The sequence below is a fragment of the Diceros bicornis genome, chromosome 1, assembly GCF_020826845.1.
Source record: "Diceros bicornis minor isolate mBicDic1 chromosome 1, mDicBic1.mat.cur, whole genome shotgun sequence".
NCBI lineage: Eukaryota > Metazoa > Chordata > Mammalia > Perissodactyla > Rhinocerotidae > Diceros > Diceros bicornis.
In genome coordinates this window covers 10,362,130-10,378,347 of record NC_080740.1, presented here as the reverse complement: position 1 = coordinate 10,378,347, position 16,218 = coordinate 10,362,130, and the positions used below count along the sequence as shown (strand labels likewise).

Genomic DNA, 16,218 nt, shown 5'->3' with positions numbered 1-16,218 from the left:
AAGCTTGTCAGAGTAGCTAACATTTTTTTATTGGCTTTGCACAGAGTTGAGAAAAGAGATCAAGATCATAAATTACTATATTACAATAAATTTTTCACTAACAGCTACTTGTACAACCTTTATTTTAACCTATAAAATCTATTTAAATGGATCATCCAAGTATTAACTCGCATTTCTTAAGACGTTGTAGTTGGGGGACTGCCTTCACAGATTGTACTGAGCATTCTTAGTTTTCTAGCACAATTTCTGTCCGTATTATTTGGCAAAGTGATGTTATGTTTGTTAGTATGTGAGGAAAAGACATGGAAATAGAAATAATCACCACAGGAGTTCTAGAGCAAAGCATTAAAACATTTAATAATTGAATGTTTTTAAGCATAAATTGTCTCATAGGAGAAAATCATTTTTAGGGTGACACATTTGAAAGGACTCATGAGTGACAGATAACCAGTATTTCCAAATATGCACCCACACAGTCGCCACTCATTCAGACTGTCACTTATGCCCTAATATGTTGTGTGTATCTTCAAAAAGGAGGGAGCCACTCACACAGTCCTCGTTAGAACTTCAATCAGGCGTGATGAGAGCCCGAAATCCCTTCCTTGAACACACTGCTTCCCAGACGACCTGAAGCTTTCCAACAGCAATTCTGGTGCTGAGGAGAGCTGCTCCCTCCGGAGGGAGAGGAGGAAATCACGGCCCCAGATTGCCCTTCAGCTCCCTCCCCAGGTCCTTACCAGTGATCTACTTGATTATTTGTGGGAATAAGCTATTGACATGAATTCTCTTCTCTAATCTACTCACAGTGTAGAAATTTTTGTTTTTATAAGTAAGTTTAGCTTTATAAAATCTTTTTCACTGTAGCTAATTAGAAACAGAACAAGGGGTCATGTTACTTGGCTGGGTTAAAAGTGTGGGACATACTGAGCATACCCAAATTTTCAAACACGTGTAGATGCTGATGAATATACTATAATGCTTCCTTACCTCTTTTGGCAACCAGCTAATGTTTATATCATCTGTACAATAGTGGGCAGAGGGAGCCACATTTTAAATGTTTCCATTTCAATCACAGCTGAGAACAGTTGAGGGAAATGTTACTTGTTGAAACATGTTTTGTCCATTAACTCTGGCTTGGGAAACTGACACAAAATAGATTATTTTGTCATATCTTTTCCCCCCCAACAGCTTTGTGAATTTATCCAGTTTATAGTAAGATATATTTTTTCTATATCTTGACACTTGACAGCTTCAGGTGCTCTGCTTGTGTGTGTTTGCAGGTAAGTTGGACCACTTTCCCCCTGCTTAGCTTCCCAATAGGTTCCAAGTATTTCCTTAGAATTTTAATTCCAGTATGCAGTACTGGAATTGATTTGGTTCATTCTGTATTTTACACATTTTCTTATGTTTTTAATTAGGTCATTTTTTTCAATATACAGTCACCATTATTCACTATATATTTGTCACTATACTCCTCTTCCTCCTTCCCATGACATAATATAGGGGTGTGTGTAACAGAAGAAAGCCATTGTGAATGGGATTTATTGACCAAGAGTCTTGATCTAGGGTTTGACCTAGATTTTAGAGGCTCTAGGAACCTCCTGAAACTGTATGCAGAATTTTCTGATACAAATATGTGTGTGTATGGGGGGCTTGCCCCGTGGCATAGGGGTTAAGTGCGGGTTCAGATCCCGGGCGCGCACCGACGCACTGCTTGTCAGGCCATGCTGTGGCGGCGTCCCATATAAAGTGGAGGAAGATGGGCACGGATGTTAGCCCAGGGCCAGTCTTCCTCAGCAAAAAAAAGAGGAAGATTGGCATGGATGTTAGCTCAGGGCTGATCTTCCTCACACACAAAAAAATGTGTATGGATATACATACACATATATACACACACATAGATTTTTCTGAAAAAAGATTCTATACATGTTTCAGATTTTCAAAGGGGTTCCTTTCCAAAAAGCCAGCTACTATTTAAATTTGTACAATAGTGAGAAGAATTAGTCACATGTTACATAATTTTCCACTTTAATCACAGCTGGGAACAGTTGCAAGTTGTCTGTGATTTGGCATATTTATGAAATGTCCCCAATGTGGTGAGGGTCTGTGGATGGATGATCTAGTCTGCCGAACCTGCAAAATGCACGTTTCACATTCTGCTTTGATGGCACCAGCTGACCTAATTATGGAAATTGGCCATTTTAGAGAAAAGTTCCCCAATGTCACTGGTAAATGCAGAATCAGAAAGAGGGTATAAAGCCTCACCCTGGGGAGTGAAAGCAGAGGACAAAACCCCAAAGACGTTTTAACATCTAAGACTAGAGTAAAACTTGATGGAATAGGTCAAATGATGTTTGGTATGCACTTGTAAAAACAAATGACACAATGTCTGCATTTTGCTTTAAAATTTTTGAGCAAATATAAAATAAGAAAAGATTAAATGAAGCAAATATGGCAAAAATCTTGGTAATTGCTGATTCTGATTTATAGGTGTGTGAGGGTTCACTGTACTATTTTCTTTTAAGTATGTATGAAATCTTCCAGAATAATTTTTTTTTAATTACATACATGTCCTAATTGTTTAACTGCCATGCTCTCTGGTTGTAGTAGAACCAGTACACAGACAGTCAGCTCGGATAGGAGATGGAGATGTGGGGTGGGGTAATCAAGTGGAGAATAAAGGAGCTGGGAAACTAACCCCAGCAGCATTGAGAAATAGATGACACATTGGGAAGAAATGAAGCTGAGAATCCATGCAAATATTAGCAAGAGTAGAAGAGAAACATGTTCAAATCAGTAATAAAAGCACAGTAAAATAAGATTATTTTCAAAGATTTTAGGAAATGGTAAAACACAGTCTGCTGCTGGGAATGTCAATTGGTATAGTCTTACCAGCGAACAATTTAGCGACATAAATCAAAAATCTTAAGACGTTCCATATGCTTTGATCTGTTCATTCCCTTAGTAGCAGTGTAACATAAAGAAACAGAACGTGAACAACTGTTCCTGCAAACAGATCTCACTGCATTCCATTCTGAAAGCTCTTTAAGGGAGGAGATTCGTCTGCCCTACTGACCACTGTATCTCGAGCACAGGGCCTGACCACAGGGAGCAGGTGCTCAGCGAATGTATGATAAATGAACAGTGAGAGTGAGATACAACCTCCAAGTCCAAGGATAGGAGAATTATTTGGTACATTTTGATATAGAAGAAATACTAGTCATTTTATTTTTTCAAAGAACATTAAATGACATGGGAAAATGTTGCAAATATAATGTTAACTGGGAAAAATCAGGATGCCAAACCATATACCGAATGATCCTAATGCAATCTGTTTAAACTAGTATGAGGAAGTAGAAAGTACATCAAAATTTTAACTGCAGTTATCCCTGGGTTATACACACTTAAGTGATTTTTAAATTTTCTCCTTCAAATGTTTCTGTGTCTTCCAAATTATCTATGAGGACTAAAATCTTTTTTAAAAATGAATTTTTAGTTTCACAGTCTATGGATAGATAAGTGAAGCATTACAAAAAGAGCCTTCTAGACCAGTTTTTATTTTTATATACATATACTGTATATATACTATAGAAATTGTGTGGTATTGGTGTATTATTTTTCCTGTTTTTTTTGCTTGAGGAAGATTAGCCCTGAGCTAACATCTGTGCCAGTCTTCCTCCACTTTATATATGGGTCACCGCCACAGCATGTCTGACCAGTGGCATAGGTCTGCACCTGGGATCTGAACCTGCGAACCCAGGCTGCCAAAGCAGAGCGTGCCGAACTATGCCATGGGGCCAGCCCCAGGTGTATTTTTGATATAAATAGTGTTAAGTTGCATGTTGCATGCATAGTTAGCATCTAGGTTTTGTTTTCCGTTTTAATTCAACAATCTTTTGATGAGATCTGTCTATTTGATACACGGAGATGGAATTCATTCCCCTTAACTGCTATACAGTGCAACATTTTATTTACCATTTCCCTATTAACAAGCAGGAAAAGCCTGGGTATTCTGTCTCTGAACCTACTGAAGGAAGGGGCTGAGGAGACCACATCCACTCTGCTGCTGGTGTCAGGGGAAAGAAATCTTCTCAAAGGCTACAGTGGGCCGCAATTCCTCACAGAGGAAAGCAGGTCCAGTCCCTGGCGCCTGCAGAAAGGAGACCATGGGAGCCGTCCCCTGGGCTCAGTGATCACCCACATATACAAACATTCCACAAACACGCACTGAGTACTGCTAAGGGCCAGGCACCGTGCTAGACCCTGAAGATCTGGCATGCACGTGTAAATAACAGTGCACCAAAGGCTATAGATGCACTGAACCATGATTTCCTGCTAACCTATCAGGGCATGCTTTGTTAAATTTCTGCCTCCTAGTTACAACTAACAGTGATTTCTGGGTATTTGAAAAGCTTCAAAGTAATCCAAGAAAGCATCACACAGCCATACGCTTTATTTATTCTCATGTAAAGTCTATTTGAATGTAGAAATACATGTGAGTTTCCAGTTTGTTTTCAATAATTGACATAAGGGGACTACCTTGGTGCTCTAAAATCCCTTTCAGCTCTAAGCGTCTAGAATACAGAGTACTTGCAATGGGGCTCCTTCACCATTAGGTGTCACTATTGACAATACAAAAGTTAAATAAAAGCAAGTGCTTCACATTACAATACTGCTTAAAAGAACACTAGCAAATATAAGAATAAACGTGTGAAAGCACTTCCACAGACAAGCCCTATACAAATCCAGGAGGGTAGCTGTGGGGACCTATGTGCACATTGAAGTAGCCCAGTGCCGTGGGCACGATAACGTTAGGTTGAGGGCTTCCTATAACCTTCGAGAGCCACCTTCAGCAACTTACTGTTCAGCAGCATAAAGAAGGAACCAGAGGGTCTGAGAATTGGAAGGGAGCTTAGTTGTCCATTAGTTTTCAAATCTCTGACTGTTGTCTGGAGTTAGAACTACATCTACATCACAACCTAGCACATACCCACACAGCCATAAATATCGATTTTAGATACATATATATAGTTGAAACCGAAGTTTCACAAAACAATAATACCCTTACTGTGGGCACTGCACTTTTTTCCTATGTATTTGTGAAATAACAGAAAATATATATAGTGGTCTCTGCCCCCGGTTCCTGACACAGGACTCCTAAACCCCTTGTAATTTCCTCAGTGATGAGAGCAAGAGGAGCATCCTTTGTTCTAATATTTGATCTTTGACCCTGTCCCTGACACAGACCTCCTAAAGCTCTTGTAATTTCACAGGTGATACGAGTGTCTTGTTCTAATGAGCTGACTCTTGGTGGGCTCCTGGATGGGGGCTGGTCACCAGAAGACCAAGCTATGATTAGAAGCTTGGAACTTTCCACCCACCCTCCATCCTCCGGGAAGTGGAGAAGGACTAGATGAGGAGTTAATGATCAATCATGCCTATGTGATGAAGCCTCCATAAACATCCCAAAAGTACGGGTTCAGAGAGCTTCCAGGTCAGTGGCCACATCTACACGCCAGGAGGTTGGTGCACCCCAACTCCTCGGGGACAGAAGCTCCTGCACTCGGGACCCTTCTGGCCCTCGCCCTATGTATCTCTTCATATCCTGTATTATATAATAAACCAGTACACACAAGTGTTTCCCTGAATTATTAAACCCAAGCAGGGGGTCATGGGAACCCCAATTGATAGCTGGTTGCTTGGAAATACAGGAGACTACCTGGGACTTGTGACTGGTGTCTTAAGTGGGACAGTCTTGTGGGATTTAACCCTTAACCTGTAGGACCTGACACTAACTCCAGGTAGATAGATAGTGTCAGAACTGACAGAACTGAATTGAATTATAGGACACCCAGCAGGTGCTGCAGAATTGTGTGGAGAACCCGTACATCTAGTGTCAGGAGGGTTGTAAGTGTGGGAGTATTGTGAGAGTAAAGGAGAAATATGCAGAATGTTTTTCCCAGACATGTTCTATTTCATTAATATATATATGTATAGGTCATAAACCAACAAATTGATATTTCTAGATCTAATACACTTCCTTCCATTTGATACATTAGGAAACAGAGGCTCAGAGAAGTGCAGTGATTTGCCCCAGGGAACACAGTCAGCCAGGACTCAGGCTTTTCAGGACACTGGCAGATTTTGTGTGGGAAGGCCCTAGGCAAAAGTCAAAAATCATCCTTGGCATACTCCCAGAGAATTCTGCACTCCTGTACCTTCTAAAGCCTGGGGGCCAGGACCTGCCGGGGAAAAAACCAACAAAGCATGTGTGTGATTAGTTATATGCAGTAGCCACCTTAAAAATACAGGTTCTTTAGAAGATGCAAATGGGATCACTTTAACTCCTCTACTTGAATTCCCTCAGTGGCTCTCTGTGGTTTTCAGGCCAAATACAAATTCTCAGTGTGGCCATAAAGGCTCCTCCAGACCTGGCCCCAGTCCTGCCAGCCAGCCTCACTCTGTACCACTTCCCCACATGCACCTTCAATGTCTCTCTTTCATTCTTGACCTGGCTAAATCCTGTTTTTCAGGACTCGACTCACATTCTTCTTCTGCGAACCTTCCCTGCTGCTTGCTTTCCACGCCTCCGCCACAGCGAGCCTCCTACTGTCCCTGAACCTCTTCATCTGTCTTCTCTACTGGACTGTGGCATTCTGATGAACCAAGGTCAGGTCTTTCCGTTTGCTGTCCCTGGCACGTCCTTGGGCTCAGTACACAACATGAACTCAATAAGTATCGGGTGAAGTGAATATCTGCAAATTCTTACTCTCAAATTGTAATCCTAAAAAACCCCAATTCACTGGAATATCGGCCTCTGAATTATGTAAGAGCTGGTTTTGACAATGCAGATCTCCATTTCCCACTATCTTGAGAGTATGAACAAAAACTACACCTATCTCAGGAGAAATGGATGCAAAAACCCAGTCCTGATTTCTTTTTTTTTCCTCTTTATTTTAATGCATTTTTGTTGAGGGGGTGGTTTTGTTTTTTAACCTCCAGTTTGTAGGCTAGGACCAATGATCAACACAGCCTCCGCCCCTCCCACTGGTGGCTCAAAGAAGTGGCCCTCCCACCTGAATCCCCAGACCGAGAGCCTCTCCTGGATCGCTGATGAGGGGCACACAGCAACCCTTCTCTGCACGCCACCTTACAGCATCCCCCAAAACATGGGTCAGTAAGTAACTTACCATCCATCATTAAGGAGGGGAAGAAATCAGAGTGAATGAGAGACAAGTAAATGCTAATACGACTAAGTACAGTGAGTAATGAAGGGGGAGGTCGACCAGGGGGGGCTTCGGAGGTCACAGATGGATTTGTAAAAGAGTGAATCATAGAGACTAGGTTGAGAATTGGGTAGAGGGATGGGGAAGGAAGCATTTCCAGGTGGGAACCAGCATGAGCAATGGGCAGATAAGGATGTGGGCAGAGAAGACTTGCCTGATCAAGAGCCCGTTTGCACTGGGGAGGAGGCAGGCATGAAATGAGGTGAGAAGGAATGGGTATGCTGGCATCCCGACAGAGCAGGGGCCAATTATTCATTATCCCTGACTCCACGCAGCACTGTGCTGGGTATGAAGCACATTCAGATTTACTTACCATTTTGATCTTCGCTATGCCCTTGTTAGGAGAGCGGGATAGATGTTGTGGGCTTTTTATTATAGAAATGGCAGAAGACTAAAGGAGATTAACAAAATTAGCCCAGGGGCCAGCCCAGTGGTGTAGTGGTTAAGTTTGCACACTCTGCTTCAGCAGCTCAGAGTTCATGGGTTTGGATCCCAGGCGCGGACATACATTACTCATCAAGCCATGCTGTGGTGGCATCCCACATACAAAATAGAGGAAGACTGGCACAGATGTTAGCTCAGGGCCAATCTTCCTCACCAAAAAAAAAAAAGAAAATGAGCCCAAGTCACACAGCTAGCAGCTAACCAGACTGACAGCCGAGAGTTCTAGACCTCTCCCTACTTCACAGACCCAAGGTCTGGTGTGGGCCTCACAAGTCACACAGCTAAACGTCCTCATTTTGCAAATGAGGAAACTGATGACCAAAGTGCTGAAGCAGTTTTTCCAAGGTCACCCAAAAGCAGAATTTAGGAGACTGGCTGGTAGCAGCCTTACTTCCTACTGGAGGGGTTTGCATTATACTAGCTGGAGAGGTAACCCACAGGAAGAACCCTCACGTTGCAGAGAAAGAACTGTTACTTTGACCAAACAAAAATATTTTCTAATGTTTTATAACTGTTGGGATGGCAGTCTATTATATAACTGTATTCCTAAAAATGGAAATTTTTATAAACTAAAAATTAAAAGTTTTTTTAAGTGAAAAACATTCTAAAAAGAAAAACCAGAGCTGCCTGGGGAGAGGGATCTCTCTGGGGAGGTAGATCTCCACCACCTACTGGAGCTCCTCAGAACTTTTTTCTGCCACGGATGAATTTTCAGGTCTTCATCAATCAGAAAAAAAATTTTTTTACTTTTTAAAAAAAAAACTACACACTGTCTCCAAACGGTCATCTCAGAATCTGTTAGCAAAGGATAACTAATATTTCCTTTATGACGAGTACACCATCCAGATGACACATTATTATACTTTTTTTTCTCCCCAGAAATGACACGGCTTCAGAAATGACTTGCTGAGAATCCGTGTTCACAATAGGGAGAGTGGGGGAATCCCTTGCAGAAGTTGACAAGATGTTAAGTGGTGAATACCAAAATGCCCGGCAAGCATGGAAGCAGGCCCTCATCCTAGCAAGATGTGCAGCTCAGCGTCTTAAATTTTACTTTTAGCTTTTCTAGCAGTTTGAATTAACCCTTTCTCTACTTCCGCTGTCTCTGTGAGAGGTCCGCCCTTAGCCTACGGACTGGAAGTGCTGTCGCAGTCCTCTTCGATTCAGCCGCAGATAATCCCCCACGTGGGCAGCCTCGAGAACAACTGCCTCCTGGACTTCCTTACTCTCTGGAGTCTCGGGGCAGTGCCTGCCCGGACAAGAGTTAGGAAGTAAGTCCAGCTTGCTGGATCTATACATAGAATTGGAAAAGGCCCGTTGACAGACCAAAACAATGCAAACAAATGCCACACTGAAGGTTCTCCGTGAGCACGTGCAACAGAATCACCCAGATGGAGTGTTTCAGAAGGTGGTGCCAGCATTTGTCCCTGGACAAGATGCTCCGGTGATTCTCAAGTGCATCCTTCCCTGACAGACACGAATCTAGATGCTCTACAAAGCCAAAGATGGGGCGGCCAGATGATGTAGTGGTTGGGTTTGCACGCTCCGCTTCAGTGGCCTGGGCTTTGTGGGCCTGGATCCTGGGCGAGGACCTATATACCCCTCAGCAAGCCATGCTGTGGTGACCTCCTACATACAGAAAATAGAGGAAGATTGGCACAGATGTTAGCTCAGGGACAATCTTCTTCAAGCACAAAGAGGAAGACTGACAACAGATGTTAGCTCAGGGCTACTCTTCCTCACCAAAAAAAAAACAAAAAAACAAAAAGCCAAAGGCATTTTTCTCTTAGTTTCAGCCCCTAGCAAGTTAAAATGAAAAATAAAACAAGCAACCTAAAACCAAAAATTCTTCAAGATTAGGTTCATCTTAATACTTTACTGGCTATTAAACTTACTGACAGACTGGGTGGATAATAATCAAATATAAGAAAGGTGAGCATTTAATGAATATTTATATAACACTTTACAATATTTTCTTGAGCATTAATGATGTCACCTGGTTCTCACAGCAACCCTATGAGGTAGCTTGTTATTCTCATATTAAAGATGAAGAAAACAAGTCTCAGGGGCCGGCCCGGTGGCGCAAGCGGTTAAGTGCGCGCGCTCCGCTGCGGCGGCCCGGGGTTCGCTGGTTCGGATCCCGGGCGCGCACCGACGCACTGCTTGGTAAGCCATGCTGTGGCGGCGTCCCATATAAAGTGGAGGAAGATGGGCACAGATGTTAGCCCAGGGCCGTCTTCCTCAGCGAAAAAAAAAAAAAAAAAGAGGAGGATTGGCGGATGTTAGCTCAGGGCTGATCTCCTCACAAAAAAAAAAAAAAAAAAAAAAAAAAAAGAAAACAAGTCTCAGAGACATGAAAAAATGACCTGGAAGTGCCCTAATGATGCCAGTATTTCTGTCACGAGTTAGATTCACTTTGTGCTGTTTAGAGTGATTTGTGTCTTTGGAGGTGTTCCTTCTAAACATACAGTATATCAGTTGCTGCACACATTTGCTTCCAAGGGAAAAAAAAATCCATGTCAAAATCTTGGCGAGCTGAAATCTCCCACAGTATTGGTCCTATTAAAAGCAGGGTTGGCCTGGTAAACTTCAGTGTTCTTCATGCTGCAATTTCTAAGCTCTTTGGCTCAGTAGGAGAGTCTGAAGAACAAGAACAAAACAAGAGCCAAGAGAGTAAAAGGAAGTTAACTGAGCAGTAAAGACTTATTTCAAGAATATCAGTTCTAAAATAAAACCACCCAGTCTTGTAGTTGGGTGAGTGTTATTACAGCAAAGTAAAAAGCTTCCTAAATGATTGGGTGCTGGTTGTTTGGAAAATTAAGAAACAAGTCAGCGTTCAACCTATTAGAGATGAAAGCAGACAATATATGGTGGGGCCAGCAGGGACAACATATCTTTGGGACACCAGGATCTTTGTAAGAGCAAAACATTCAGTGTAGGCTTTTCTCTTCACCTTGTTGATGGACGTTTCATTCACCCTGAGAGGCTGCTCTGGCATAACTCAGAGGTAGATTCAGCCCAACAACTGGCCCCACAACGCTCAGCCATGACGTGATATAGTTGACGTTCCTGGGAAACAATGAAAATACAGGCAATTCTAATGTTTCCATTGTAGTTTGGAGGAATGGTAGAAAATCAGTTACCAACAATAAAAGAAATGAGACTTTCTTCAAAGATGGGTGCCCAACACTTGGAATCCCAGCATTTCCAAATGCCAGGCCCATTGCTTGACAAGGACTCAAGGTCCAAAGAGATTGTGAGGATCCCTCACTAAGGTAGTTGAAGGGGAGTCAAGGCATTGGGGCTCCTGGCTCCCCTCAATGATTCCAACTTTACACTCAAAATGTACAGCGTTTGCTAAGGTAGCAGAGTGCACTGTTCAGAACATGGCTTTGAGGCAAAAATGCCTGGGTTCTGATCCCAGTTCCACCACTTAACTAGCTGTGTGACCTTGGCCGAGTCACTTCATGCCTCCGTGCGTTAGCTTCCTCCTCTGTAAACTGGGTAAAATAATGGAACTTAGCTCATAGCGGTATTATAAAAATCTAATGCATTAATATATCTAAAATACTTAGAACAGTGCCTGGCACATAGTAAAAATCAATAAATGTTAGGCATTATTATTATTACAGAAAATATTTCTTTTTTAGCTTAGCTTTTAGAGTCACATAAAAAGATTTACACTTTTAAAATAAGAGTAAAAGCCAATGTATCTTGATGGTGCTTCTTACCCATTGATTTTTCGAGAATTCTTTAGCACAGGAGTCATGAACTCATCCGTCTTGCAGGGATGAAGTACACAAAAGGGCTGCCCGAGTATGGGATGCTCCTGTAAGAATCAGAGTCGGCCCAGGATTGCCAGTGTGAGTTACTTTGAAAAAGTTAAAACACATAATCTGGTTTACTCCTTTAAAATAAAGCTTTATTTTAAATGCCAAGTTATTAAATTAAGATGCAGAGAGATTTCAGTTTGAAATGTAATTCATAATCCAAACATGAGAAGTTGGCAACAAGCAGTTATGCACGTAGAGTGGTCTCGTCAAGTACCGGAGGGCACATGGTTTGTTTACACAATACACACTGTCGATAAATTTTGTCCATTCCCTCTTACTCTTTGTCAGCTAGCGTTCCTCTCCGGCCTAATTATTCTTCAGTTTTTCCTCAAGGACGTCCGTGAAGCCCAGGAGCCTGACCACCATCTGAACAACGTACTTCATTCGCCTCTTGGTTAGTGGTAAGGGAACCAAAATCATTTGCACATTTTTTACATGAATTTTGTCAACTTGTTAATTGTTTCAGGCCTAACTGCATTCAGTGCCAATGGGCACTTGTTCAGAGGGTAGAAAAGGGTGAGGGAGAATGGCCTCCATTATTTAAATTGTTCTGCTTCTGTCTGTCTGTCTTTCTGAGTTTTCTCTGTTTCTCTCCTTCTGTCTGTCCTAAGTTCGCAGGGCTCTTTCTATAAGCGAAAAGCCCATACGATGGAATTCTACTGCCTGTATGAGAATGAGAGGATATAAAACACAGATCAGACTGCTGCCAGGTTAGGGATGTGGACGTCATTTGGCAAGCCATGGGAGCCCTAGATGGTCTCTACGTAATGAGTGATCTCTGCACAAATTCTACCAACACAAAAGCAATTATTGACAATACATTTATCGATTGTTTACATTGCAGATTAACCAGGTTGCTTGAGATGCAAACTCAAATACTGCTGTGGTCTGAATGTTCGTGTCCCCGAAAATTCATATGTTGAAATCCTAATGCCCAGTGTGATGGTATTAGGAGGTGGTGCCTTTGGGAATTGATTAGGTCATGAGGCTAGAGCCCTCAAAAATGAGATTAAGGTCCTTACAAAAGAGGCTCCAGAGAGCTAGCTTGTCCCTTTCCACTCTGTGAGGACAAAGAGAAGTCTGTGACCTGGAAGAGGGCCCTCACGAGAACAGGCTGGCACCTTGATCTTAGACTTCCAGCCTCCAGAACTACGAGACATAAATTTCTGTTGTTTATAAACTACCCAATCTGTGGTATTTTGTTGTAGCAGCCCAACTAGGCCAATACCTATGAAGGCCAGGCAGGTGATCTGGAGGAGTGCGGCCAGTTAAACACACCAGCAGGTGATGGGGACAGTGAGACTGGAGAGGGCACCCAGCCAAGGCTGTGCCTGCCACTCTGTTCCAGCCAACTGTGCCATGTGGGAATGCAGGTTCAGTGTGCCAGGTCTTTCCGTTTGTCAAAATAATCTACAAATCCAGATTTTTATGTAAAACTTCCTAAATTTAAACCTTGGCACGATTTTTTTTTTTTCAATATGGTGTGGGCCAAATAAAACAAGCCTGTAGGCTGGATTTGGACTGGGGGCTGCCTAGCCTCTTCTCCTGGCTTCTTTTCCTCTTCTCAGCCAGTCCAAGCAGAAGCTGAACTCAGAGCTGTGTGTGGAAAGATTATGTGTGGTTGTCCCTGCTGCCTCCACCCTCCAACCCCAAAGCATTCATGTCTGCGTGCAGATGCACACACCACTCACAAGAAATGGGAGGGACAATTCCACTTGTATTGGAGACACTGGTGTGGAGACGTGGGGTGTATGTGTGTGGTGAGGACTGAGGTATCCACTGGGTGTGGGTTGGTGTATGTCTCCCCAAGTGTCACCTCCAGATGTTTCTGCCCAGTGGCCTGATTTTACAGCAGAGCCTGGGCTCCCTCTGTCCAGCTCACCCTACCCCTCATTCCCATCCCTGACCAGACCCTGGAGTCGCAGCCCAGATGTGCCAGGCCTATAGCACATCCTCCTGTCCAACTGGATTCTGGCTTCCCTCACCTGCCTTAAACTAATACTTATTAATTCAGCTCATATCTATTGGTCATCTCTTATGTGTCTGCCAGGAACAGTTCTGGATATAGTCATAGAGATCACTGTTATCTCAAAGATAACAAAGTCCCCAATCCCCTGGAACTTACATTCCAGTGCAGGAGACAGCCAATAAACACACAGAACAAATAAATAAACAAGACAATCCAGATAATAATAAGTGCTATGAATGAAATAAAACAGGGTAACATGATTCTGGAGGGACTGTGGTGATATTTAAATTTGGTGCAAGGGAAGCCCTTACTGAAGAGGCGGTCTTTAAACGTAGATCAGAATGGCAAGAAAAAACCAACGATGCAGAGGTCTGGGACAAAGTGTTGGAGGCAGAAGATTGTAAAGGGAAATGAGCAAGGAAACGTTCATAGGAAACGCAAAAGAATTTTAGAATTATCCTGGACTAAAATAATTACTGTTTAGAGGATTGCAGCCTCCCCTCTTCTCCAAGAGTTGTTCTCCCTTTGGTGTGCCTTGAAGATTTGGCCACTTGCACACTCATGGGGAAACTCCTCCAGCTTTAAACACTTGAGCCTAAGCTTCCCGTAGCTGAGGTAGAAGGGACTAGTCAAACAAGACTCTACTAAAAGTCTGGGAAGACTGAAAGGGTAGTAAACACACAAAGCTACGGGCTCTTAAAGATCCAGACTGTTGTAGTACTGGGGCTCCCAAGCCCATCGGAGTCACGTGGGACACCAGGAAGAGATCTTGGTTGGGCCTTCCCTTCCTGGCCTACGTGTGGATGGAAGTACTCACAACGACCACCAAGAGTGTCCCCCAAGAATCTTAACCCCTCACTGTTCAGTTTCCTCGAGGAGTTGGTGACTGTCAGAGGAATGGCTTCATCATACAGTCAAGACCTTGCCTCTTCCTTACAGGCTTATGGCCTGTAAGGCCGAACCTTTACAAGACCTCAAAAGAACAACCAAATCAGAGTATAACATACATCCAAGAGATACAGACACACTTCAAGTTCAGGGGACCATTTTCTAAGCAGATCTAGGCAGTTCTGCTCATTTGATGCTGCTTAGTAAAGACTTGGACTTGATTTCTACAAGTCATCTTTTGCACAGTCCATATAGCAAGTGGATAAGAGCAGGCATGGGCTCTGCGACTAACGCTGGAGTCACTTCCTACTCCACTACTTAGCAGCTGTGAGCTTTTTGGGCAAACCACTTAACCATTTTATGCCTTTGTTTCCTGATCTGATAACTGGGACTAATGATAGTATCAACTTCGTAGAACGATTATGGTCCTTCAATAAGAAAATGCCAGAAAAGTGTTCAAAACAGTGTCTGACACTTAGTTCACTATTATTATTCAACCCATTGATATGTAAAACAGACAAGGATAAAGGCACTAAGACATCCAGAATATGGTCTATGATACCCTATAATAAAGGCCAAGTTCAACATCTAAAAACAGGAAGCTCCTATAAAGTTATGCAGCATGTTAAAAACATCACTGACTAGTATCTAAATGTCTAGGAACATTTGACAACTGATTATAACCAAAGAGAAGAGAAGTCTGAGTTAGGAAAAAGTCTAGGTATATATGGCAAGTGGAACAATCAATATATTGGTATTTAGGACAAATTAATGGAAAATAATTTAAATGAATTTAAATTAAAATAAAAGACGAGGCACTTCAAAACACTTCCGTAATCTACAACATTTTAACATTCATTTTTCTTCAAACAACATAAAAACAGTCATATTAGCATTTAAATCATATTAAGTCATATAAGCATTAAGTTCTAACAAAATTAAATGCATGGTAATGCTCAGGTGAACACCTTTTTAAATAATAGAGACTTTCATGCCTTAGAAGAGCTTTTAGTGCAGCTTAAACATTTCTTTAACACAGCTTGGCCACCTGAAAAAAAATAAAACTTAAAATTCTTTATCCTTTACTATACTGAGAACTTAAATCTATGTAATTAGACAGAATATATTAAAATGAAATGACTGTCTTTAAAAATCAAGAGTTTAAACTGGATTTTAAAATAAAAGTTATATTGTTTTGGTAAGATGCTTTTGGTTTTAAAAGTCAAGCTATGATATGCTGATCAGCTTAAATAGGAATTATTATAAGGCATATTTGTGCAATCTTTTAAGAAATGTTTCATAAATAAATAACAATAGGAGTGGACTTCCAGCTATAGCAGACTGAAGAGGTCAGCGAATCCTCTCCCCGAAAAACAAGTATAAAACTGAGCAAAACTGTGAAAAACCAACCATTTCTGGACTGTGGAAATCAATCACAGGCAAATAAAAAATGTGAGAAGTGTTTAATTCATGAATAGCTGCTAGAACTTCAAGTTAGACACAGAGAGCCTGCAGCCTTCTTGCCTAGAAACACTCTCATATCCCCTCCCAGCTCCATCTCCAGGGAAGCTTCACCAGAGGGAGCTGGCCATGAGAACCAATAGCTGTGCTGCCAGTGGGGCTGACTTGATTTCCAACAGACAGCAAAAACTACAGCCCTGTGGCATTGGCAATAGAAATAGCAAAACAGGTACTAAATGAAAGGAAAAACTGCAGCTCTGCTAGCCAGATCTTGCAGCCCCACTTGAGGCAAGCAGCAGACCAGCCAGAAATTTAATGGGGAGATTCTGGAAACAAG

At 42.2% G+C, this 16,218-nt stretch overlaps 1 protein-coding gene across 4 annotated transcripts in view; it reads right to left on the bottom strand.

Annotated features, from left to right (window-relative positions):
* Window positions 1–10,068: 10,068 nt before the first annotated feature.
* ATG10 (autophagy related 10) overlaps window positions 10,069–16,218 on the bottom strand; it is a 219,164-nt gene continuing 213,014 nt past the window's right edge. For all 4 annotated transcript variants that reach the window (XM_058524837.1, XM_058524733.1, XM_058524678.1 and 1 more), the window contains exons 6-8: window positions 11,462–11,559; window positions 10,684–10,799; window positions 10,069–10,370 (exon numbers count right to left, since the gene is read on the bottom strand). In XM_058524837.1, the coding sequence (XP_058380820.1) occupies window positions 10,700–10,799; window positions 11,462–11,559 (198 nt within the window). In that variant the 3' untranslated portion in view covers window positions 10,069–10,370; window positions 10,684–10,699. The remainder of the gene's footprint in view (window positions 10,371–10,683; window positions 10,800–11,461; window positions 11,560–16,218) is intronic.